The following is a 23,923-nucleotide window of genomic DNA, read 5'->3' on the forward strand; positions in this document are numbered from 1 at the left end:
GAGAGACACCCCACATCCCCTCATGCGTGCCCCTTGCCATCATTACAAAGCCATAAGGTAAGCAGAACTGTATTTTTCTGAATCTTCCGGGTGGATCATCTTAACGATTGTTTCTCAATCCATCAATCAATCTGCGTAACGACGTCGTGCGTGCTCGTTCCTAGCTGCGCATGCGCAAGGTAGTGCTGTCCCCGGTGAAAATGCTTGAATTGCCGCTTGATTTTTTCCCACTCACTCTGGTCTGTGCTTCCAAAAGTAGAAGAAGCTTGCTTGTCTGTCCAGCTGACCACTTCCAACCCCAATTGTCATTGCGTATTCTTCTTGATATTTGGGGTATTTTGATGCCAGTATGTCAAACATGTTAGACACCTGGGAAGTGTTTTGAATTGTGGAAATAAACAGCATAATTTGTTGCAAAAGGGGACAAGCTGCAATGACACATAAGTATCACATTTATTGTAGAGTGCTAAGCTAAGACAAACACTAAACATTTCCAACTGTCACCACAGGTGTATAAATAAATAAATAAATGTTTTTAAAACACGTAAATCTGTCACACTGCGATCTTGCAAAATTGACAACTGATTTTTTATAGCCTTAAATGGGATATGGCCGCGAGTGCGGCAATCCTGCTGCCAAATAATCAGATCAGACTCCAACAAACATATCAGGCGTTAAACATCACAGCTTGATTTCGACTCACACAGCTTCCTTCCAACCTCCGATAGTACTGAGACGCATTCTGTCAACAAATATCATCATGGTGTTGCAAAATCAAAATGTTGTCAAGTGCAACATGCAGGAGGAAATCGAGAGCTCAGCACGACATTTCACTAGTCACAGTCATGCTTTGGGATTCCTGCCGGGAAAGAACTTCTGCTTTTCCGTTCTCCTGCGTCACATAGTTGCCTTTGTCGCTTAAATGTAAATTTTCCAGGGCCGCCTCACTCAGACCGTCCTCGTTCTCCTCTGGCTTGCCCGAGCCGTTGCTTTCCGCCAGCGATGTCTGCACGCCAGGCAACGTGGCCTCTTCGTGGTCGCCGTCAGAGGTTGGCGACGCGATGAGGCCCTCTTTGGGGGGGTCTCTGTCACGCCGCACACACGCCTCACCGCAGCCCTGACGACACAAAGATCAATCAATGAGTTTTGGTTTGAAAATATGTTTCAATAAAATGAGGCCATGGTGAAATAAGTTAAACAATGTGTTGGCGACGGTAATGAAAAAGTTGTTTTAACACTGCTTTTATCTTGAAAGGCACAGAGTGATATTTCCTATCTTAACTCATTCACGCGCAGCCATTTTCACTGAAGCAACCCCCTTTCGCTCCTGGCTGTTTTACTGGATTTTGACTGATTTTGCAAGGCCCACAGAATATTGTGTTCTATTGCGATAAAAACATGGAACCTTCCAAGAGAAAGACTAGAGTCCCTTCTTTAATCTGGAAATAAAGCATATTTCTATCGGTTTCCCTATTGCCGCAATTAGCATTAGAATATAGCTAAGTTTCATCATTATTCACATATCTCTAAGACTGTGGAGAAAACAGCTTTGTTGCAACATGGCCCTGGTTGATCTCTTATACTCTGCTGCCACCTGCTGGCTGTTTTTGTAATCACTACCATTGCCATTCTCCCATTTCAGTTCAGAGGCTGCATCAAAGAGTGCATCAGAGCCTTCTGTTCTTTCTAGCATTAAAAAAAACATGAAAAAAAACGTGTAAATACGTCTTTGGAAGCATTGTAAGATTTAAAATAGAACGCATTTGTCCGTTTTGGGGAGCAAATAAGTTAAGCAAGTTGTTACCTTAGCTTAGCTTCAGTGTCAAAAGGAAAGATGTCACTTGTTCTTTGTTCACAATGCGTCCTTGGACAATGAAAACACAGTACAAACAATAAAAAATTTACCTTTTCGTTGGTATCTCCTTCTCTACCTAACACAGACATAAGAAAGGGACAGTGTGTCATAATTTGAAGCATCTGATAATTGGGTAGTGTAAAAACAACAAAGTGTCTAATGTCAGATAAGAACACAGAGGGTTAAACTTCCCGTGTTGCTCCATTAACTTCATCTTGGGCTCCCTAAAAAGTCATTTTTCAGTGCAAAAACTTTGATTTATTTTTAGTCTGAGAATTCCCTACCTGCAGAGGTGGACCCATGAACTTCAACATGGATTACGCAAAACAGTGCCCCGTGTGAGGATTGAACTCACGACCTTCAGATTATGAGACTGACGCGCTACCTACTGCGCTAACAAGCCTGTGCAGTCAGTGACATATGATTGCTTTGTCATGTAAAATCAATTTAACTACACTGCTCCGCCATGCGGACTTCTTTGCAGGGAAACAAAGTACCAAAAGAAATCAAATGTCATGTGTTGGTTGGTGTACATTTCAGCAAAACAGTCTTAAACTGAGGAGGACAGAAAACACTGCTTGAACAAATCAGGACATACGTACGTGTTGAGCGCCAAATCTTGACTGCAACCATGAGCAGGATCCCAATCACAAGCAGCAACACAACACAGACGATGGCTACGTGCTGCCGCTGGTTCTTTTCTGCAACACAATAACAACACTTACGTAAACAGTGCAATTGGAATCATCCACAGAAGGGAAAGCTACAACAAAGTCGAATTTGCCGAGCGTTTATTGTAAAATGCATCTTTTAGCCCAGTGATTCTCAACGTATGATTTGTGTTGCATAGTGGTAGATTGGCCCCCTCTAGTGGTACACAGAAATAACAAAATTAAATACAAAGTAAAATCTAATCTATGTACTTACAAGAGATACATTCAAAAATATTAGAACACATGAAATTATCAACTGATGGAAAGTTAGATATAAATTATTTTAAGATAATTTTCTAGCAATGTTGTAAAAGTGATCTTTTGAAAATGTAAACAATAAGAGAGAAATGACCAGTGTCGTCAAATACATTAATATTATTAATTATTAATAACAGCAGAGGAAGCAGCCCAAGTAGTATTCAATTGTATTTAACTTTTAGGCGCAATATATTTGCCTTTAATCTTTAAGAAATGCTTGTTTGTAAATGTCTATTTTGGTTCATTTTTTAATCTAACTTTTAAGTGCAAGTCTCATTCATGTCGGTTTTTATAATTTTCCTATATTTCAATTGTAGTCTAAAGGGCATTATGTTATAGTATACACTTATTTGGTGGGCCTACTACGCGATTCTACTTAAATTTGGTTACGATGGTGGCACTTGCCGACCACAGAATCTTTTGAGGTGGAAACCGCTAATTTAGCTTTGTGTGAACGAGTAGGCGTAAGGTGCTGATCCCAGAGAAACCACAGAAAAGTGACAAGCCTCATTGCGGAGCCGCGCTATATAGTCTGCACGCGAGGAAGTCTCACATCCGGCCGTGCACATTACTTACCACACACGACATCAGATTGGGCGGATCCACTTCGCCCGATAACGTAACCGCTCTCGCACCTGCAGATCATGATGGTGTGTTAAAGTTTGATTTGAAATGCCAGACATAATAACATAACAGTCGAGATAAGATACCGTATATTGAGGTGGACCGATTTTTAAATTACATGTTCTATCAAACTTGCAATGCACTGACTTGGTCCATGTCAAACAGCTGCTGTCCCATGACGTCTGGTTGGAGAATGAGCCTTCTGGACATTTATGGCACACCGTGTCATGCGTTTGATTCCCTGCAACAACAACAAAGAGGAAATTGAGCATAGAATGAAAATTATTTAGTACGTTAAATGTGTCACACCTCTAATAAGTGCCTCCCATCCGGGCTCACAAGGCCTGTGTGGTACACAGGTGAGGCACTCGCTACTGGAACAGTGGAATCCAAGTTTACACATGCAGGTGCTTTTTTTAGTTTTGCTAGTCTTCTCTGGAACGTGAAAGTTTTTATCTTGGGGGGAAACAAAAACCGATAGAAGCTCAGCACCACTGCACAAATTAAATTCAGCTGTCTGGTAAAAATGTCTCACTTGGGTCGCAGTATGGCTGACGTTTACACTTCTTCTCTGTCGTGTACGTGTCCTGGTACTCGTCTTCTTCGCATTGGAGGCACTGAGGATCTGTGCACGTGCTCAACTGAGACATGCTGGTGCCTGAAATGGTTTTTAATGTTTAAAAAAAAAAAGAGGCTTCAGTCCTGTTAAAGATAACTTCAAGGTTTCAGATGTGTGCTTCTTTACTTTGATGCTACTAAATGAACAATGTTGAACGAGGAGACTGTTAGCTTAGCTTGTTAGCTTTGCTTGTTGGCCACCTGTAACATTCTTTCATTTTAAGGGGGCAGCTTTAATTGGATGGGGTGGGTTTGGTGTAGGGGCACTATTTTAGTATTTTATGTGTTTGTATGTGTGTATACTCATTTTAAAAACAGAGAAAAGAAAACAAAAGGAAAAAAAGATGGTTGTGCTTTACCCGGAGGACACTTTTGGCAGCACTTTCCATTGAGCTCGTGCTGAGTCAGCAGGTCACAATGAAGTTCAGCTGCAACAATCACCTGGACAGCAAAACGCACCACTTCATTTTCACTTCATTTAAGAAACTGGTCAGTTGTATAGAATTATAGCTTGCAAATTAACAAGGGTTTTAAAGTTAAAAACGGTTTTCACTTTTGCTTAATGTTGACTGTAATTATGACTTTACTACTACATTAGCGTTGCTAAAGCTAACTATGCACCGGGACTTCGGAACAAATTCATGTGCCCAATTCATGCTGTGAAATCGAAAGTGAAAGTAAAAGCAAGGTTGTTGTTTTTTTCTCAGCTGTTTTTCATGGCGTTTATCAACGCACGCTAAAACGACAAGATGTCGTTTGTTGCACAAAGATAACAAATACTCACTGCTGCTGCCCACAGGACGGTCATCATTCTTGAAAGCATCTTCATCGTCACACCGAGTGGACTGGAAAGGCGCCGTGTGTCTCTGCTCTGCAGCTCGCGTATCAGTAAAACTCGCTGGGCTACTCCTTTAAACAGAGGGAGCAAGAGATGATGGCAGTGGGTGGAGTTTGAGGGACTTTCCTCAAGTCCACTGTCCATTTCCCGGAAATCCGGAAGACATTTACAGCCACAGTTTTATCTGTACAGTACTATGGAAACATTAATTCATTCGTTTATTAAATAATAGCCTAATCATAACTAGATAGTCCAATTTCTATAGAACTTGCATGTCAATACTGAAAATCTGAAATGCTGTGGACTTCATCATTGAACTGCTGAAATGTAGAATGTGATGGTAATTTGGATTTTTTTTTTCATTGGTCAAGAAATGTAAAAAGTGGAGGTAAATATGTACAGTATCTCTAATTTGGGAATGATAACACCATGGTGTCATTAATGGTCTGAACACTTTGAAAGTAGAATGGTTTGAATTTGTAAACAAGGTTATTTATACAGTGTATAACTTGCTAAAAGCAAAATGTGGAGCGTGTCAGTCACCAAAATACATGAGTGTAGTCATTATGGGGTAATTATTACCAAGAGCATTTAAAACAGCCACACACTTCCCCTTATGTCTTGCCCGTTTGTGCCCTTTGCATTATTATAAATCTATCTTCAATGGTTAAAAAAACAAAACAAAACAAAACATGGGTTGCAGTTCTTTTGCAAGAGACAGTTGGCAGACGTGCAGGTGTGCAACTCCAACTTTATATTTTTCACCACTCAAGTTCAGCTGCATTGTTGAGTGTATGGCAGGTGTAATAAGACAGAGTACAGTATGCAGATTGTAAAAAAATAAACAGGAATTAGAATTGTGGAAATCTCCGAGTCCGAATGATACAAGTCATCAGAAATGGAGCTGCATAGCTGAATTTTAAGGTCTCAAGCAAGGATAAACACGTTGGAGGAAGATGAGCATGCTCAGGCTAATCTTCAAAGCGTTGCAGATTAGCTACAGAGTTTCCATAGGGAGCATCTGGATTTGAACCAGAACTGTTGATCTGAAGTCAAACACTTGACCACTGAGATATGACCCACACAATAACAAAGTTCCACACAGTCTTATGATCAGTCTGTCAGTATCGTGTACAGTAGCATGTCACAAAAGCAGAAGTTGTAGCACCGTTGTTCTTGGCCACACCTTTGCAGCACACACCAAAACTATACTAAGGAATTCCCCTGAAAAATTCTTACCCAGGGATTCCCCTCAAAAGTGATTTGAGTTACTGGTGTGCTCAGAGGTGCTAGTATAGCTTAAAAATATAAATAAATACACATTTTTGTGGAATTTTCAGCAGTTAGGTGGGATGAATGAAACAGTCTGGAAACAATTTGTCTTTTGTATTTCTTTATATTTGAAGCTTCAAATATACACAAGTCTCACAGAGCAGTCTACAAGAAGAAATGGTGTGTGAGGGAGTGCGCATTAAGAATCATGGGAAGATTCTTATGATGCCTGGTTAGGTTTTGGGAGGAGAAAGGCAATCAGTTTGTTCCGAGCAGGCTTAATCAGTCAAGGTCACTTTGTTATTGCTTCATGTACAAGAAATGAAAAGCCCATTGTTAAAGAAAATACAGGTGTCGACAATAATGTGTAAACTTATGTTCATATGTACTAAATAATTATTTTCCGTAACAACATATACAATAATCAGTGCAAAAAAAATTTTTTTTAATAATAATAATAATCTGATTGCATTTGAATGCTTAATATGGGGACAGATGCAATACATCAATAGTTCTAAATCCTCCAAAATGGAAGGCCTCACAGCCAAAAAAAAAAAAAGGACAACGGACAACTTGACATCTGGCTCTTCATTCCAAGAAGAAGACAAGCTTTGCTTAGAGCTTCTTGCCATTCTTTAAGTTGCATGTCGAAAACTAACTTTTTAAAATGTTCATTAAGTTGAGATCAATACATTATAATATCATCCATATCCAAGGCTGGGCGCAATCAAATGTTCATAATTTCTTGCATCAATTTAAGCTGTTTATTTTCTGTCCAAAAATTGGTTAAAATTGATGGATTAATTTATCAATATTTTGTGTTCTTTTATAGCATTAAATTATTGGTTAATTCTTCATAATAAAGTATATAAATAAATGAGAATGCTTTTTTTATCTATTATTAAAAATAAACATTGGTACCTGTTTTACATACATATATATTATTTTTACTTTTATTTTTTTGGTAATACATTTATTTATGTACGACGGAGCCCACCTGTCCAATTAAGAAATCAAATCTGGGATTTGAGGACAAATATCTGCCAAGCCTTGTCCTAACTTAATGTTTCATACTATTAACAGTTATTAAATTCCTTTTTTACGCTTGTATGTCCTTTACATCACTTATTGTTAATGTTTAGAATATTTTGCCATTAAAGTTAATTAGTTAGCACGTCCGCCTCACAGTTCTCAGGACTCCGGTTCGAGTCCAGGCTCCGTCCTTCCTGGGTGAAGTTTGCATGTTCTCCCCGTGCCCGCGTGGGTCTTCTCCGGGTACTCCGGTCTCCTCCCACATTCCAAAGACATGCTGGCAACCGGTCCAGGGTGTCCCCCGCCTACTGCCCAGAGCCAGCTGAGATAGGCGCCAGCACCCCCCGCGGCCCTTGTGAGGAATAAGCGGTCAAGAAAATGGATGGATGGATGGATAAAGTTAATTAAGTATACATTTTTTTAGTAGGAAAGTCAAAAATGTTCTATTGTTACTCAAAATATAAACTACAGAATTTCCTGCTGGGGAAAAAAGAAGTATCAAAGGTAATAAATAACTAAATAAATAAATAGGTGCCATTTGGTGGATTTGGTGGGCACTGCTCATGCTACCTTTGAGCCACCACGAGCAGTAGTAAAAAACAAAAAAACAAAAAAAACCTGACGTTGTCCTCCTCTCACTATTACAACTATTTGTAATTCATTTCATGTATTTGTTTTTCTTCCTATAAAAGAATGTTCGCTCGCTCGCTCTCTATCGCTCTCTCTCCCTTACTCTTTAATTCTCACACACATCACAGAGAGAGAGAGAGTGTAAAGAAGAGACCAATTAGCTGTATCCAGGTATGTCACCAAACCGCTTCCTCTTTCTGCTGTGTTTTGATGTTGTCATTGTGAGAGTGAAAAGCTGTCTCTAACTGTCGACCAGTGTAGGGTGTAGTCCGCCTCTCGCCCGAAATCTTCTGAGAGAGACTACAGCTTCCAACAGTTCTGATCAGTATTAAATGGTAGTAGAAAATTGAATCATGAATATCAAGTGAATGAATTTATGACCGGCTCAAACTGTAGCAATGAAACCGAGCTGCAACTTTCGAGTTGCTTAACCCTCATTTGATCCCAGTGGGTCCTGGCAGCAAAATGCAGCTGAACTACCAATTGCATAGGTTTTGGGGAAATTAAATTTTGTGGTTCCAATTAGTCAAATCAATAAACAAAAACAAAATCTTTGATTTGTCACTATTTCAAAAGCAATCACATAACGACATTTCGGAAAGATTCTAGTGTCCCCTTCCTCCATCTTCCTCATTTCAAACTTCCCTATTCGAGTAAATTTCCCACCCGAACGATGATGATAATGTGGTGGAGTGTGTCACTGATGCGGGTTGCTCACATGTGCAGACGTGTGCTCCCTTAGGAGAGAGAGAGAGGTGGGGCCTCGTCAGGCCTGACATACCTACAAGAAGTGGAACCTGAGATGACAGTGGGAGGGAACTGCAACACACAATAGAATAACAGCAGTTGGATTTGTCAGTGCAGGAAAAGACGCAAACAACTTCAGGTGCACCGGATTTGAAGACTAACCCCGAGAATGCCCAGTTTAGGAGCAAGGAAGAAGGACAATGCGTCCAGAATGGAGAGATTCATTGAGGACTTGCCACAGGTAAGAGACCACTGTGCCTCGGGACAAGAAAGTCGTCAACTTGTCCAAAGTGTAATCACGCCGCAACTCTGAAGGCACACGTTCGTTCCGTTTATGGAAGGATCTCAAACTTTCACTACTTCCTCACTATAACCTTGTACAAACATAGTGTTTGAAAAGCTTATATTTACTGCAGCGGTTCCTCTTTAAAAGCACTAATGGTTAGCATGTCTGCCTCACAGTTCTGAGGTTCAGGGTTTGAATCTTAGCTTCAGTCTTTCATGTGCAGCAAAAATGTACAGTATTAGCACATGCACTTATTGGGACCGTTCCCTAGAACAAGTATTTATGTTGTGATTGCAGACAATGTTTGGTTGAGTAACATTAGACATTTTCATACAAGTATAAAAATTAATTAAAGTATGCTTCAACTGTTTTCTGAGTTTGGTCATGTGACATTCTCAAGCTGAGCAGTGATTGGTCATTACATGAGCCCTGAGTATTTGTGATGTAATTTTCCATCGACTGCAAGTAGTAAAATGGCCGCTCCCTGAGATGGATAAAAACAGCTGCATTTTGCTACTTAACTCATATTCCACAAACTCAGTACTAAGAAGAATACCATGTTTCGACTAGTGGTACTACATAAAACATATTTTTGTCAAGAAAATGTTGGCGTTAACTTCCCTTTATCTCATTTGCTCCCAATAATGTGTAAATACGTTTTTTTTAATGTTCTCAGTGTCCCAAAGACGTATTTATACGTTTTTTTTTTTTTTTTTTTTTTTTTGTTTTCTTTATGCTAGAGCAGACAGAAGGCTTTGATGCAGCCTCTCAACTGCAAAGAACGGTTGCAGAAATGGTAGTTATTACACAAACGGCCAGCAGGTGGCAGCAGAGCAAAGGAGATCAACCAGGGCCATGTAGAAAAAAAGCTCAATTACTTACAATTTTGAATAGATATGTGAAAACTGATGAAACTTAGCTCTCTTCTAATGCTAATTGCTGCAAAACGGAAACAGATAGAAACATACCTTTTTTTCTGATGAAAGAGGAGACTTTAATCTTTCTTTTGATAGGTTCCATGCTTTTATAGCAATAGAACACAATAGTCTGTGGGCCTTGCAAAATCAGTCACAATCCAGTAAAACAGCCGGGAGTGAACGGGACTGCTTCTGTGAAAATGGCTGGGAGTGAATGAGTTAATGACAAAAGTTCTAACATGAAATGAGAGCACCTGCGTCCTCATGAAGTTGTGATGTGTTGTGAACTTGTGATTGCAGCTGAGCAATGAGATGCAGCTGAGCATCATGAACAAGGTGAAGAGCGGAGAGTTGTCCATCGACGATGCGCTGGACCTGGCAAGGAAGGACCAGTTAACCAAAGTGCAGAGTGTGCCTGAGGAGGTCAGAACATTTAATCTGAGACGAGATCCGATCCATATTGTCTTTATGCTGACCTCACGTGAGGATGTTGTCATCTTGTGGCACTTTTATTGCTCACAAGTAATTCATAGGCTCAATCTGAACCTTTTTTTTTTGGCATTTGGAAAATATGATCCTAATGTGATACATACATGCAGGTAAAAATCATGTGCATAAAACTCCGATTTATGTCAATGTCAACATATCACTGAAATGCTTTACTAGGCAATCTGTTATTTTTTTTCTTGCCAAACATTGGCACAAGTTAAGAGGAACACGAACAGTTTTCCAGACATTCCAAACATTGTTGCTTCAATATTTCAAAACATTAAACCCAAAATTTTGTGCAAATATAGATTTCAGTTCCCAGTACAAAAATGTGTCTAAACTCGCTTGGTGATGTCTTTAATAAACAGTACTCTGTATTACAAAAAAATTTTTTTTTAATCTCTCTTAAAATGTGACATAAAACATTGCCCAATTCACCTATTCAGACATTTGCTAGATGATTTGTTCTGACGGGAAACACGTACAAAATCAACTTTTTGAATAAATGATAACACTATTAGACATTTTGTCATCTATTAATGTGTTGATTTATGTATTTATTATGTTGTCACTGTTGACGCAGGAGGAGCCTCCCTCGCAGTACAACTTCAGTGTGCATAAGCATGGACGCTACCGTTGGAAGAAACGTGTTCTTCAGGTACCTGCACTATCTATCTATCTATCTATCTATCTATCTATCTATCTATCTATCTATCTATCTATCTATCTATCTATCTATCTATCTATCTATCTATCTATCTGTCTCTGTGTATCCATCCATCCATCCATCCATCCATCCATCCATCCATCCATCCATCCATCCAACTATCTATGATCGATTGGATTTGCAGATGGATTTCACCACAAAAATGCTGTGCACAATCGAAAAAGGGATCGTCAAGCGCCAGCTTCCCTTTGTTATCGTCAAGAGCTGCGATGACGGAGTCGGTTCCAGATTCTCTATTTCCTTCAAAGGCCACCACGATTACGAACTGGAGGCCACTTCAGTGGACGACAAGCACAAGGTTGAAATTTGACACGTCTAACACAAACAGCATCTTGTTTCAAACCAACATTGTTGCTCTATCTTTATTATCGTCTGTGCTTCCTTTGCTCCAGATAATGCAGCTTGTTCACCAGATCATTTACAGAAACATCTACAGTCATGCTGAGTGGGGCAGTGCAGGGACACACCAGCAACCTCAAGCGTCGCAAACCCTCCGGGAAGGTGTCCTTTTGCTGCACAGGGGTGGACTAGCATCATTCCGATGGGTCAAGTACAAACATTTTCTTCTAGGTCAATAATAATAATAATAATAATAATAATAATAATAATAATAATAATAATAATAACAATAATAATAATTATAGTAGTTAAAGCACTACATAAAAAACAGTACATTTAACCTAATAATAATAATAATAATAATAATAATGATAATAATAACAATAACAATAACAATAACATATTATTATTATTAATAATAATAATGATAATAATAATAATAATAAAAATAATAACATACTATTGTTATTGTTATTATTATTATTATTATTATTATTATTAGTAGTAGTAGTAGTAGTAGTAGTAGTAGTAGTTATTATTATTTGATTTTTTTTATTATAACAGTAATAAAATTGAGTAGTGTATTGCAACGATTATGCAATTATGTTGTGCTTTCAAAATACACCGAAAGTTAGCTGTTTTTTTAACCCCAAACCTAATAATAATAATAATAATAATAAGGATCATCATAATAATCATCATCATAATAATCATCATCATAATAATCATAATAATCATAATAATACAATAAAAGTAATTTGAGCACTTTTTTTTTAATTCAAAAGTGTATATCAAACTGTTAGCCCTTCACACTAATCAGTCGACAAGAAGTTTTCAGTTTCAAGAAGTTTGATGACTCCGAGTTTAGAGCAGTGTTTCTCAATTCCGGTCCTCAGCCCCCCCCCTAGCCAGCCTGTTTTCCCAATTGTCTCCCATTTGCAACGCAGGTGAGGATCGTTATCAGGCTTCTCCATAGCTGGCTGATTAGCTGTCATTGGAATCAGCTGCATTGGGAATTGGGAGACATGGAAAACAGACTGGCTAGGGGGCCTGAGGACCGGAATTGAGAAACACTGGTTTAGAGGAACATGGTACTCTAGAGATGTACCACTTAACAAAACAAAAACATGATCTCCTCCTCTGCCATTCCAGATATGAGGTCCAGCTGCACCCTGGCCAGCTAACACTGACGCCCTTCAGTCGTCGAGGCGCCGCTGAGGGCGATCTGGTGTCCTCCACACCTGTAAGCGTTGTGATCCATCTGTCGGATGGCGACACCAGTGTCCAGAAACCTCACAGTGCCGATACATTCACTCTTGTCACTCGCAAAAATGAATACCAGTGAGTGCAGGTCTCCATGTCAATGTGATGATGAGGAATCTCATTCATGAAAACATAAACAGTATAATAAGAGCTGTTTTCATATTGTGAATGCTATTAATATTCCTATCAATATCAAACCATTTCCAGCAATATGTTCCATTAAAATAGTACAAATTATAAGCGCTTTGTGGCTTTCTGCTTTATTCCAGCTTCCGAGTGCCTCCATCTTCTCAGCCACTTCCCGGTGCTGTGCAGACGGAGCGGGATGCTTGGGTCCGGGCCGTCAGCAAGTTGTGTTCGGACTGGAAAAGAAAGTCCAAGAGTGAGCGCATGTTTGTGGCCAGCGAGAGCCTCCGACATCTCAGCATAGCAGAAGACGTAGGGGAGGACAACAACGGCTCGGACGTCGAGTCTTCTGGCGAGGATGTTTATGAAGATCCAAATTTGGCTCATGAAACGAGTCAAAGTTCCCCCTCAGCAGTTCCTGATGTTCCAACACAGACTGCCCCTGTACCTACCCACTCCCATCCTGGCCCACCACCCTCTATGGAGCCTCCAAACAATGGAGCAGACTCAATAGGGGACAAAGTTCCTTCTATCAAGACCATCCCACCGCCCCCACCTTTACCGCTCAAATTCAAAATCAGACCAAGGAAGAACCGCACCAAGGCTTTCCACTGGGACCTAGTTGGACCTGACAAGGTACCACATCACCTACATACTATTTGGTCCCACTCTAAATAGAGTACATTTTAGGTAGGCGTAGCATAGCTCAGGTGGTAGAGTGGCAGTCTCCCAAGCTAAACGTTGTGATTTTGTTCCTCAACCCTTGTGTAACTTTTGTTTGTTTTTAAATAAGCTAGTAAAACTTTGTCAAAATCTCTCCTTGCAAAACTGAGTAAAAAAAAAAAATCTTTAACAGTTGTTTTCATACGATGGGCAAATTCTCTCTTACACACTAAAAAAATACTTTGAGTAAAATTTACTCTGAATATTTTAGTCTCTTCCAAGTGTAAATTTTACTCTATTTAGAGAGGGACCAAATAGACTCATTTTAGAGTACATTTGACTCTACAGAATTTACTGTATTTATTAACCACGAATTCTACTGTCTGGAGGTATTGTTTGCATCAATTTCACTGACAAATTTGTTGTTTCTCTGCAGCAGGGTTATAGTTTTGGATTTTTTTTTTAAATTTTCGTTAGTTTTTATTTCCATTTTGAGTTTTTTTATTTTATTTTTATTTTTATTTTTTTTTTAGTTTTAATTTGCTTTCAGTGTTGTTTTTTAATTTTTATTAGTTTTAGTTATTTAATAAATGCTTAGTTTTAGTTAGTATTAGTTTTAGTTTTGTTTTGTTTTTAAATGTGTATTACTACAGTATTCAAAAATTACTATGCGAGTGACGTCATCAGAAGGTGCTTTTCTATTGGCTGCTTCTGTGTGAGACATTTTCAATTGTCCTTATTCCGGTTAATATAACAATAAATCTACTTAAAATCACATTTAAAATCATCCCCAAAATGCATTAAATTAATTACCAAAGATGAGAACGGACATTTTTGCATTTGTGACATGTTTTAGTTAGTTTTGTACATGTAAAATGTAGTTTCAGCTAGTTTTGGCTTTTTAAAAATGATTTTCTTTAATGAAATAGTTTTTTGATTTTTAGTTTTACTTTTTTCATTAGTTTTAGTTAACTAAAATAACCTTTCTCTGCAGATAGCGAAATCAGTTTGGGGGAAAGGAAGCCAGCGAAGGGTCGAAGTGGACACGACACGTTTGTACGTGCAGTTTTCTGTGAAAAATGTGGGAACCTTTGGCACACCAGAGCCCAGCAGTACACAACACATCATGCTCAACCAGAAGATTGCACACAACTTCAGTGAGTAGCCGCACATACTGCAATTATCATGATTTGTTGTCTTTAATACTTACAAAGACTTGTAGGTCAGATAACGCCAAAGACAAAATTGTGTTTAATATTCACAAAATTTCAAAACTGCACTTAATTCCTCTACAAAAACAAACCTGTTGTGAAAGCTCCTTGTTTTGAAGGGCTGTGTGGTGTTACCGCATTAGTATATTACCATGACGACAAGCTCTGAGTCTTAAGAAAGAACAGTGAGTCTGAAGCATACCCGAACACTCATCCGCAGTATCGCAAAAAAAAAAAAAAAAAAGTGAGCATACCCTTTACACCAGGGGTGGCAAACTGCGGTCCTCGAGGGCCGGAGTCCTGCAGGTTTTATAGATTTCCCTACTCGAAGTGCAGCTGAATAATTAACAGGCTCGTTATCAGGATTCTGCAGAGCTTGCTGATGAGCTGATCATGAATCAGCTGTGTTGAAGTGAAGAAGGGAAATATCCAAAACCAGCAGGAATGCGGCCCTCGAGGACCGGATCTCGCCACTCCTGCTTTACACTGTAAACATTTTAATGGGACAACTCTGAAGAAATGACACTTGAAATGACACACAAGAATGTAAAGTAGTGTACAGCTTGTATAACATATCAAAATGTACTCTCCCCTCAAAATAACTCAGCACACAGCCAATAATGCCTAAACCGCCGACAACAAAAGTGAACATACCCCTCAGTGAAAATGTCCAAATTGGTCCCCATTAGCCATTTTATTCCATTCTGTCATGTAATTTGTTAGTATTACAAGGTCTCAGGTGTGAATGGGGAGCATGTGTGTCAGATTTAGTGTTATTGCTCTAATACTAATCACTAGAGATGTCACGATAAGGGCAATATCGTGATATTGTGATATTAATACTGCCACAATATCGTCGTCGTCATGTTCACAATATTTAAAAGGAACACATCTGTTAAAAAAGTCTGGTTGATTCCCATTTGAGCAGTTCTAGCACCCTCTAGTGGCTAGGTTATTAGTGCAATTTAATTTTCATTAGGGATGTTTTGGCCTTCTATGTTTAAAATCTATGCTAATTGACAGATGAAGGGGAACCTAATTTGCTTCTGAAGTGATCGATGTGTGCTTGCATTACCAAGTAAGTGCCTCAATATTGTTATTAGAGATTGTAGGTGGTTTATATGCATTGCTGTTATGTACAAAAGCACAATATTGTGCTATTTTTTTAGTATGAGCTTTTTTTTTTTTTTACAGTATTGTGATCTTTTTTAAATATCGCCAATGCCCCCACAATAACGTGATAAATATTGTATTGTGACCTTCATATCAAGATAATATCGTATCGTGGTGTTTGGATATCGTTACATTCCTACTAATCACTAGAACTCTCTTAAGGGTCTGAAAAAAAGACTTGCTGTTGCCTGTTCTTCATCAAGAGCAAGCAAGGGCTTAAGAAGATTGCACAAACAGTACAGCCATTTAGTCATTGCTTTAGTGTTGTCCCATTAAAAGACGTGAAGGGTGTGCTTGCTTTTCATACTGACACTGTATTTTCATGTTCATTACCAAGCTGCCGAACCTGTCAATTACTGTACAGATTTGTTTATATGGTACATGCAGAGGACATGTCACCAAAAATCAAATACGCCCCACAACTTCCTCAACAATGTATGTGCTGGTTATCACAAGCTAAAGATAATTAACCTCTGCAAAAAAAACAAAAAACAAAAAACAACAACAACAACAACAACAACAACAAAAAAGCTGTAACTTCACAGTCAGGCGGAAATCTGAAAATGTACTTTGCGGTGTAATTTCCCACTTAATAAATGGGTCCTAACCATCCATTAAGTGCACAAGTATATAAAAGTTGGAAAAAAAATCCATAACTTGAGTGTTGCACCTTTTTAAAAGAGAGAGTGTTCCCCACCTTGGCCTGCAGGGTGCAGTGTGTCACTATGTGTTTTCATCCGCTCCCCACAAGTGGGCCATATTGTTTTTCTCTTCAAAAGCTTTTCTCTTCTGATTAACCGATGGCAACTGCTGCTTGTATATTTCAAGAGCACAGTCAGGGGAGAACATCTCACAAGATTCCCCTCATCAAGTCCTCCAAGTGGCTCCTGCACATCCAGCGGTGGGCGGCGGTCTGCTAAATAGAATCAGCATGACGGTGCAGACGGGCAACATAATTAGAGTTCACATATTTATGAAATATGGATTTGGAATGTGCTAGATAGCTGTGATTCCCTGTGGGACGACGAATACCTCAGACTGCTTAGCTTGAAAATGTTGCCAAGATAGGCCATGGGAACACAAAATATCGACCAAGACATCCATCCATCCAACTGTTTATATGTTTTCCAGTCTTTTGGTGATGTACATGATGGAAGAAAGGAAGAAAACAAGTATTCTCCTTTTTGGAGCTATAAAAAGACACACAAACTGCTCCTGGAGTTAAGTTTCAGTCATGCAAATATTAATGGGGGGCATTTTTAATGGTAGTTTTTCCCCCTCCATCCTTTGCTGTCTCTGGGAGAAAGTTGGGTCAAATTGACTCAAGTTCCCTCTTTAGTATGTATGATAGAGTCTCTATTAGGGATGTAACGACATCCAAACATCATGATACGATATTATCACAATATGAAGGTCACGATACGATAATTACCACGATATTTTGGGGGGGTTCGTGATATTTAAATTAAGATCACAATATTGTGAAAAAAAGAGCTCATACTAAAAAAACAACAACAAAAAACACAACATTGTGCTTTTGTACATAACAGCAATGCATATAAACCACCTACAATCTCCAATAACAATATTGAGGCACTAATTCAAGCACACATTGATTGCTTCACAAGCAAATTAGGTTCCCCTTCATCTGACAATTAGCATAGATTTTAAACATAGAAGCCCAAAACATCCCTAATGAAAATTAAATTGCACTAATAAACTAGCTCTGCGATTGGCTGGCAACCAGTCCAGGGTGTCCCCCGCCTACTGCCCAGAGCCAGCTGAGATAGGCGCCAGCAACCCCCGTGACCCTTGTGAGGAATAAGTGGTCAAGAAAATGGATGGATGGATGGATGGATAATAAACTAGCCACTAGAGGGTGCTAGAACTGTACAAATGGAAATCAAACTGACTTTTTTAACAGATTTGTTCCTTTTAAATATTGTGAACATGACGACGACGATATTGTGGCAAATTCACGATATTGCCAATATCGTTACATCCCTAGTCTCTATAGGGTTTAAGTCAGGAGATTGACTTGGCTAGTTTAACTTGGTTCCCTATCAAATATTTATGCATACTTCTGAGTTCCTTTAGATGCTGCCATTAATGAAAATGAGATGAGATTAGAATATTCTCTACTATAGTAGTATTAGTAGAGATTCATCTAATCATCTTTGTCTTATTAGTTCGTTCGACTTTGAGCCATCCCAAGAAAATTCCAACCTGTCCTTCGTATTCTTCTTTCAAAAACATGAGAATTAATTATTACTTTATCATTGATCTAGACTATTTTAAAGTTTTACGATCTTTTTTTAAAAACCACATCTCCAATTAAGAGGGCCAACATGCACACGCATGAACACAAAAACTGTGAAATTAGAGCAAATTTAGCATCAAGTCTAATAGCTATGTGACACTTAAATGTCACCTACTCATTTTGCCTTCAGGTAGAAAACACAAATATGCAAATAATTGTTGTTGATTGGCATTTGTCTCTGTCATTTTGGAAAATTGTGGTGCAATGCCTACAGTCAGGTCCATAAACATTGAGACATGTATGCGATTCTCAAAGTATTGGCTCTAAATACCGCCACAGTGGATTTGAAATAAAATGAACAAGATGTGATTTAACTACAGACTTTCAGCTTCAATTTGAGGCATTCAACAGGGTAGGAATTACAACAATTTGCATACATGCCTGTCACTTTTTGAAGGACCAAAAGTAATTGGACATATTAAGATATAAATGAAACTTTCATTAATTGTTGGTTTTGAATCCTGAAGTTTGAAGTCTGGGATGTACACATCAGCAGACGTTGGCTTTCATTCCCTTCAGGTGTCACTTTTCAATTTGTAGTTGCGACAATGATTTTTATTATTATTATTATTATTATTATTATTATTATTGTGTGCTCTTACTGTCCAATTTGTTAATTTTAAACTGGAATTTTCCCATTGCATGATTAATAAAAATGTATTGCATTCTGAAATACAAATTTTAATACTTACATAGAGGGCTATTGCTGCACTATTACACCATTGGTGTATTTTGAGGCTACGTGGATTTAATATTAAAGTACAGAAAACAACATGCAAGAGTGTATGAATTTGTATTTATCTTGAGAGCTGTTTAACTATGCTGCCTAATAAATAGTAAACACTTATTTATTTATGTTTGCTCCACACTTGTGATTCTCACTTTTTTTTTCTTTTTAAAAAAGCAAATGGCAATAGTTAAAAAATTTATGTCATGTGTTTGTCATGACTGGGTCATGCCAGGGTTAAGTTTGGGTTATGTTTGGGTCATGACGTGAGGTCAAGTGTCTGTTTTGAACTGATGTAACCATCATCTGGTTTCAACTGGAAAAACACTATGTGATGTCAAGAACCTTTAATCGCTTTTCTTCGTCAACAGCCAATCAGATCGATTCACTGTCAATTTAAGCCAAACCGAGAAGTGTGTGCTGGTCGGATTATTACCACTGTTTCTCTGTGCATCTCTGCAGCCCAAGGGGGCTTGGCGTCTCGTGATTCTCGATGCATTCTGGTTGTTTCTCGTCGAGTCAAGTTTTTTCTATGCCTCTCGATGTTATGTGAATAAAGAGTTAAATCTTATTTGTGTCTGCGCTTTTGGGATCCAACCTCAAAACACAACTGTGTTCATGACTTCTGAGCAATTGACGTGGTTGGGCTTCGTCATGGCAACAAGAGCGACGTTGGAGTGGAAGATCTAAGAAATCCATTGTGGGATGGAGGTTAATGTCAAACCTTTTACCAACCGGAATTAATGGATATCGAAATAATCTGTTGCAGGGTGAAGTCAAACTGTTTTCATCGCAAAACCTTGCACAAATAAACATTTTGACATGTTTAACAGCTGTAGATTTGTGAAAGCTTCATATTAAAATAAAGATAAAACAGTAAAACATTCCTAACTTTGCAGTAGATGCCCTTCTGTTAAGACATGCTGTGTTACATTTTGCGTCTTCTGACATTGTTGTCCGCTGACCATTTCTCTAACACTGCTTGTTGAAGATGAGCGTTCTTTCGGGAAGCCAAAGAAAAAACAAACCACAGACACCTAAGGAACCATTTTCATGTCCAGCACAAATCTAGTGCAAAGCATGGTCTAACTGTGCACTTTGGGAACACTTTTTTTTTTTGGGGGGGGTATTTTCACAGGCGAGCACAGATAGAAACAAACAGGTGAATTGTGCTGTTGTGGGTGTGAACACTCTTTTTCCCTTTCAAAAGCAGAACTGACTCACTAGAGTCTATGCAGCAGATCGACGTGTTTATTAGGAACTGCAAGTGGTGGTCTGTAACGTGTGGACGATATAAAGTTGAAAGATCACTGCGGTGAAGTGGGCACTTGAAGACCGCTTTCAAAGCTGAACCTTTATGGCGGCTTAATTAAAAAATGAATAAATATTTGATGAATGAGTCCTGATTCTAATGCTTAATATTGTTGATGGTGACAGACAGCAAAAATGTATTCTCCTCATCTCAAGTGTCACATGCACATTGGCATAAAAAATAAAAATAAAAAATCAAAGCAGTCAATTCTCACACGCTGCTATGTTGAAATTTTGTTTAAAAACAAAACAAATCGACCTGTGTGTTTCCTCAAGGTGTTTTGGAGTCGTGAGGTATAATTATGCTGCAGACTTTTTGTCTTTTTCTTTTGAATCATTCCATTACCGGACAAAAAATAAACTGTCGAGCTCACGCTGTCGACTGTCTTGTTCCTGCAGACATTTTCCTGAAAAGTTTTGCGGTGCAGCCCACAGAGCTGAAGGACAAACTGTTCGTCATTAACGAGGAGGACGGAGGCCTGTCTGACGAGCACATCGCCTCTCTGAGGAGGTACGACTCTTTGAGGCCCCAACCTGATCATTTGTATTCCTTCCTCACCGACACGAGAGGCGAGGTGATCTTTTTGCCTGATTTGGCGAGCAGGATAAGCGGCGCATTTCACCCTTTGGCCTTCATATTAATGCCAACACTGTGACAAACAGGCTGTGGAAACTAGTGAGAGGCATGAGAAGCTGTATTGATTTTAGCTGACCAAGAATTTTACTGTTTATGTGGAATTTGAGACAAAGGATTAGCACATTTTTTGTTGTGTAGTTGCACTGCAGAAGGTGCTATTCATTCAGGCTCAACTAGGTTACTGCTGGTGTTAATTTTAACCGCCAATTTTAAATTTAGTCTCAGTTTTAGTCCAGTTTCAATCACACCTGTTAGTTTTTATCATGGTTAGTCAACCTCATCCCACTATAAATCTAACGTTTTAGTCTTTATTTATTTATGTATTTATTTTTTAGCAGATCATGTTGAACATTTCAGATCCAAAACTATTTCACATAAAATGTTCTCTCATCTTTTTGATGAAACAACAAGTGGCTACTATGACTCCATGCTATGAGCTAGTAAATTAGCTAGCATAAGTCAGATTGATATTATTGTTGGAACGTTATAGGCGAAAAATGTGAAAAACTCGGCATAAATGAGTTTACTGCTCTTTCAGTGTGTGGTGTAGCTACTCGACATGACCAAAACAGCACACCACATTGTAGTACTGAGACTTGCCTGTGAGAGGCAGCATGGTGCCACATGGCATCAAGACTGCTGGATAATACAAAAAAGAAGAACTACAGAAGCGAGGCCAACCTTATCTTGTAAGGCGTTCCCGGTGTCGGTACCAGATGTGATCAGGCTGCCAGATCTTATTGTATCGGGGTCACCTAACGAACACGTCCCGCTACAGGATTGGCTGGAAATTATCCAGTTGACATCAAACATTAGAAAGAAAATATTAAAGATATAATTTAAATAACAAAATTTATGGACTGAAATTATAAAAACATAAATAAACCTAAGAATATAACTGCAAAATATATTGAATAAATATAATAAAATAGATTGAATAAATGATAAATACACAAAATAATTTCCTCAGATGTGACAAATATTGTCAGTTTATATTGTTAATGTGTCTATTATCATTATGTTATTGTGATTGATTTTTGGACAGCTAAAAAAGAAACCAAATCGAAACTAACTTCGTTAGCGCTGCTGTACTGACGTCACCGGCAAGCGTGAAGGGAGGCTCTTCAATCTTTTTTTTTTTTTTTCACTCTTTTATATTTTTAGATTTATTTACGTTTTTACAATTTTAGTCCATAAAATCTGTTATTTTGAACAATTGCAAACAGACAATTTCCAGACAATCCTGTAGCGTGACGTCATCTGCAGGCGACCCCGATACAATCTGGCAACCTGATCACATCCGGTACCGACGCCGTCATTTTCATTGTGGTGAATCACGAGTGAGATAAAAAAAAAAAAAAAAAAAAAAAAAAAAAAAAAAAGAAGATATGTACGAACACAACACAACCAGTTGCTCCTCTATTTGTGTGTGGCAACAGCGCAAGCTTCACAATGTTTTCTCATAGCTTTTTTTTTTTTTTTTCCACTCACTCACACAAAAACACACAAACACGCACACACGCCAACGTGGTCTCCCAGGCGGGGAGCAAACACATGCCAACCGGCACCGAAAGCAGGTGACGGTTCGGGTCCTCCACCCACAGCCCCATTGGCTTGTTCATGTCTCAATCTTGGAGTTGGTGTTGACCACATTTGATTAGGGATCGTAAATATCAAACAGCTTTGACATTTACAATTGTTGGCCTGACTGTTTACCCCAGAAAATCAGTGAGGAAAAATAATCACTTATAACAGAACCCGCACCACATTTTGCTCAGGATAATCTTTAGGAACATCTGAGAACCACACCTTTGCCAATATTGATTACAAGGGAGGGTAAATGGTCAAATTTGGCTCAGTTGCCGATATATTTACTCTTTTTGGTCACTGATCTACCACTGGGTGATAGAACATGTTCAAATAAAGTCACTCACTTTCAGGACATAGATTTACTTCTCTTGTATTTGCATGATGGAAGATGTAAACAAATGAATAACTGCAGTTAAAGTGAGAAAACCTTTTTTTTTTTAATGATCGATCTTAGCAATATTAATTGAAAGGCAGAGATGCGCATCAGTGCAGCAGTTTGTTTGCTCCCGGTGACAAGAGCATGATTAATTCTTTCGTTTTTAGCAAATGTGGAAAAAAGTGTGATATAATAGATGTCAGTCCAACTCTGACGATAACAAATCGACCAGAGGTAAAAGCAACACTAGACACAGGAAAACAGAAAGGAGTAGGACAACATAGCATATATTTGTTCCTTGATGATTAGCAGTATTGTGAAGACAGAAATGAAGGCCACGGCGGCCCATATAGTTTGACCAGCAGAGGCCATATTTGTGGCACCATCGGCCTTCAAGGCTCAGTATGACTGCAACAATCAGACTAGCGGCCCGATGTTTCCTCTTCTGCATTCTCAGGATTCTCATACTAAGGAGGAGATGGCAAAACCTTTTACTTCAGCAGTGTGGTAATTAAATTTTCATCCCAGGATATTTGTGGAGATGGAAACTATTGACATGACCTCCGGAAGGTCACGATGGAAGTGGCTTCCTACTTGCAGTTAACTGACTGGATTTGGATGCTGACCCCCGCTGGAGGGCACCCACTGATCTAATGTACTGTGCAGAGGAAGGATTTTATTTATTCTATGAAAACATAATATATATTTTAATGCGCCACTGTGTGTGCCTCAGGAATACAATCTTAAAAAGAAGCTCTCCCAACAGGTGCTGCAATATTAATGTCCGGTGGCGCTCCGGAGGCACGAGGCGGCCTCATGAAAAAGTCAATGCATTTGGTTTGGAGTTCAGAAGCCGAGCAAATGACAGAAAGAGGAAGTTGGACCGCACACGAGCGAGGTTAAAGTCAGTGCAGGCAATAAACGGCTCCACCGCGGCTGGTGAAGAGCATCCGCTCCAAATGTATGAGGGCAGAATTGCATCAAAGGGTCAACATGGCCATGTAAATTGAAGTCCACATGTGTTGGAATGTGACACAGGTGTATGTGTTTGCCTCTGTCCACCACCTAAATTGGTTTGAAATGTGCGGGCTCTCACCTTTAATTTGATAAGTTTCACAAATATGGAATTTACCATTCAGAAATTACAAAAACCTTCTGTAAGCCATCATGATTTTAGGGCA

General features: G+C 38.8%; 2 protein-coding genes and 1 non-coding gene across 4 annotated transcripts in view; 1 reads left to right on the top strand and 2 right to left on the bottom strand.

Moving 5' to 3' along the window:
* Nucleotides 1-434: 434 nt before the first annotated feature.
* cd40 (CD40 molecule, TNF receptor superfamily member 5) lies at nt 435-4,988 on the bottom strand. Its single transcript, XM_077515367.1, has 9 exons — nt 4,853-4,988; nt 4,428-4,509; nt 3,986-4,108; nt 3,760-3,906; nt 3,598-3,691; nt 3,403-3,461; nt 2,458-2,556; nt 1,906-1,931; nt 435-1,117 (listed from the first exon to the last, which is right to left on the bottom strand). Exons 1-9 carry the CDS (start codon nt 4,895-4,897, stop codon nt 818-820), a joined length of 975 nt encoding a protein of 324 aa, XP_077371493.1. The 5' UTR covers nt 4,898-4,988; the 3' UTR covers nt 435-817.
* On the bottom strand, nt 2,186-2,258 carry trnam-cau (transfer RNA methionine (anticodon CAU)). Its single transcript has one exon. It is a non-coding gene; the product is annotated as a tRNA-Met (tRNA).
* A 115-nt stretch (nt 4,989-5,103) lies between the features above and the next one.
* The window catches only part of LOC144014333 (uncharacterized), a 40,131-nt gene continuing 21,311 nt past the window's right edge, over nt 5,104-23,923 (top strand). The window contains exons 1-10 of one of the 2 annotated variants that reach the window (XM_077514102.1): nt 5,104-5,246; nt 8,583-8,828; nt 10,091-10,213; nt 10,863-10,937; nt 11,131-11,304; nt 11,399-11,556; nt 12,498-12,686; nt 12,878-13,370; nt 14,392-14,554; nt 20,539-20,650. In XM_077514102.1, the coding sequence (XP_077370228.1) occupies nt 8,757-8,828; nt 10,091-10,213; nt 10,863-10,937; nt 11,131-11,304; nt 11,399-11,556; nt 12,498-12,686; nt 12,878-13,370; nt 14,392-14,554; nt 20,539-20,650 (1,559 nt within the window). In that variant the 5' untranslated portion in view covers nt 5,104-5,246; nt 8,583-8,756. The remainder of the gene's footprint in view (nt 5,247-8,582; nt 8,829-10,090; nt 10,214-10,862; nt 10,938-11,130; nt 11,305-11,398; nt 11,557-12,497; nt 12,687-12,877; nt 13,371-14,391; nt 14,555-20,538; nt 20,651-23,923) is intronic. The other variant, XM_077514103.1, reaches the window with a different exon arrangement.

This window comes from Festucalex cinctus, chromosome 2 (assembly GCF_051991245.1).
Source record: "Festucalex cinctus isolate MCC-2025b chromosome 2, RoL_Fcin_1.0, whole genome shotgun sequence".
NCBI lineage: Eukaryota > Metazoa > Chordata > Actinopteri > Syngnathiformes > Syngnathidae > Festucalex > Festucalex cinctus.

Excerpts from the sequence above, each read along its gene's own strand:
- cd40 (XM_077515367.1), bottom strand. The coding sequence starts at position 4,897 with ATGAAGATGCTTTCAAGAATGATGACCGTCCTGTGGGCAGCAGCA. Across the intron at positions 3,907-3,985 it reads TCAGCCATACTGCGACCCAA|ATAAAAACTTTCACGTTCCA; the intron begins GTGAGACATTTT and ends TTTCCCCCCAAG. Across the intron at positions 3,692-3,759 it reads ATGGGAGGCACTTATTAGAG|GGAATCAAACGCATGACACG; the intron begins GTGTGACACATT and ends TTGTTGTTGCAG.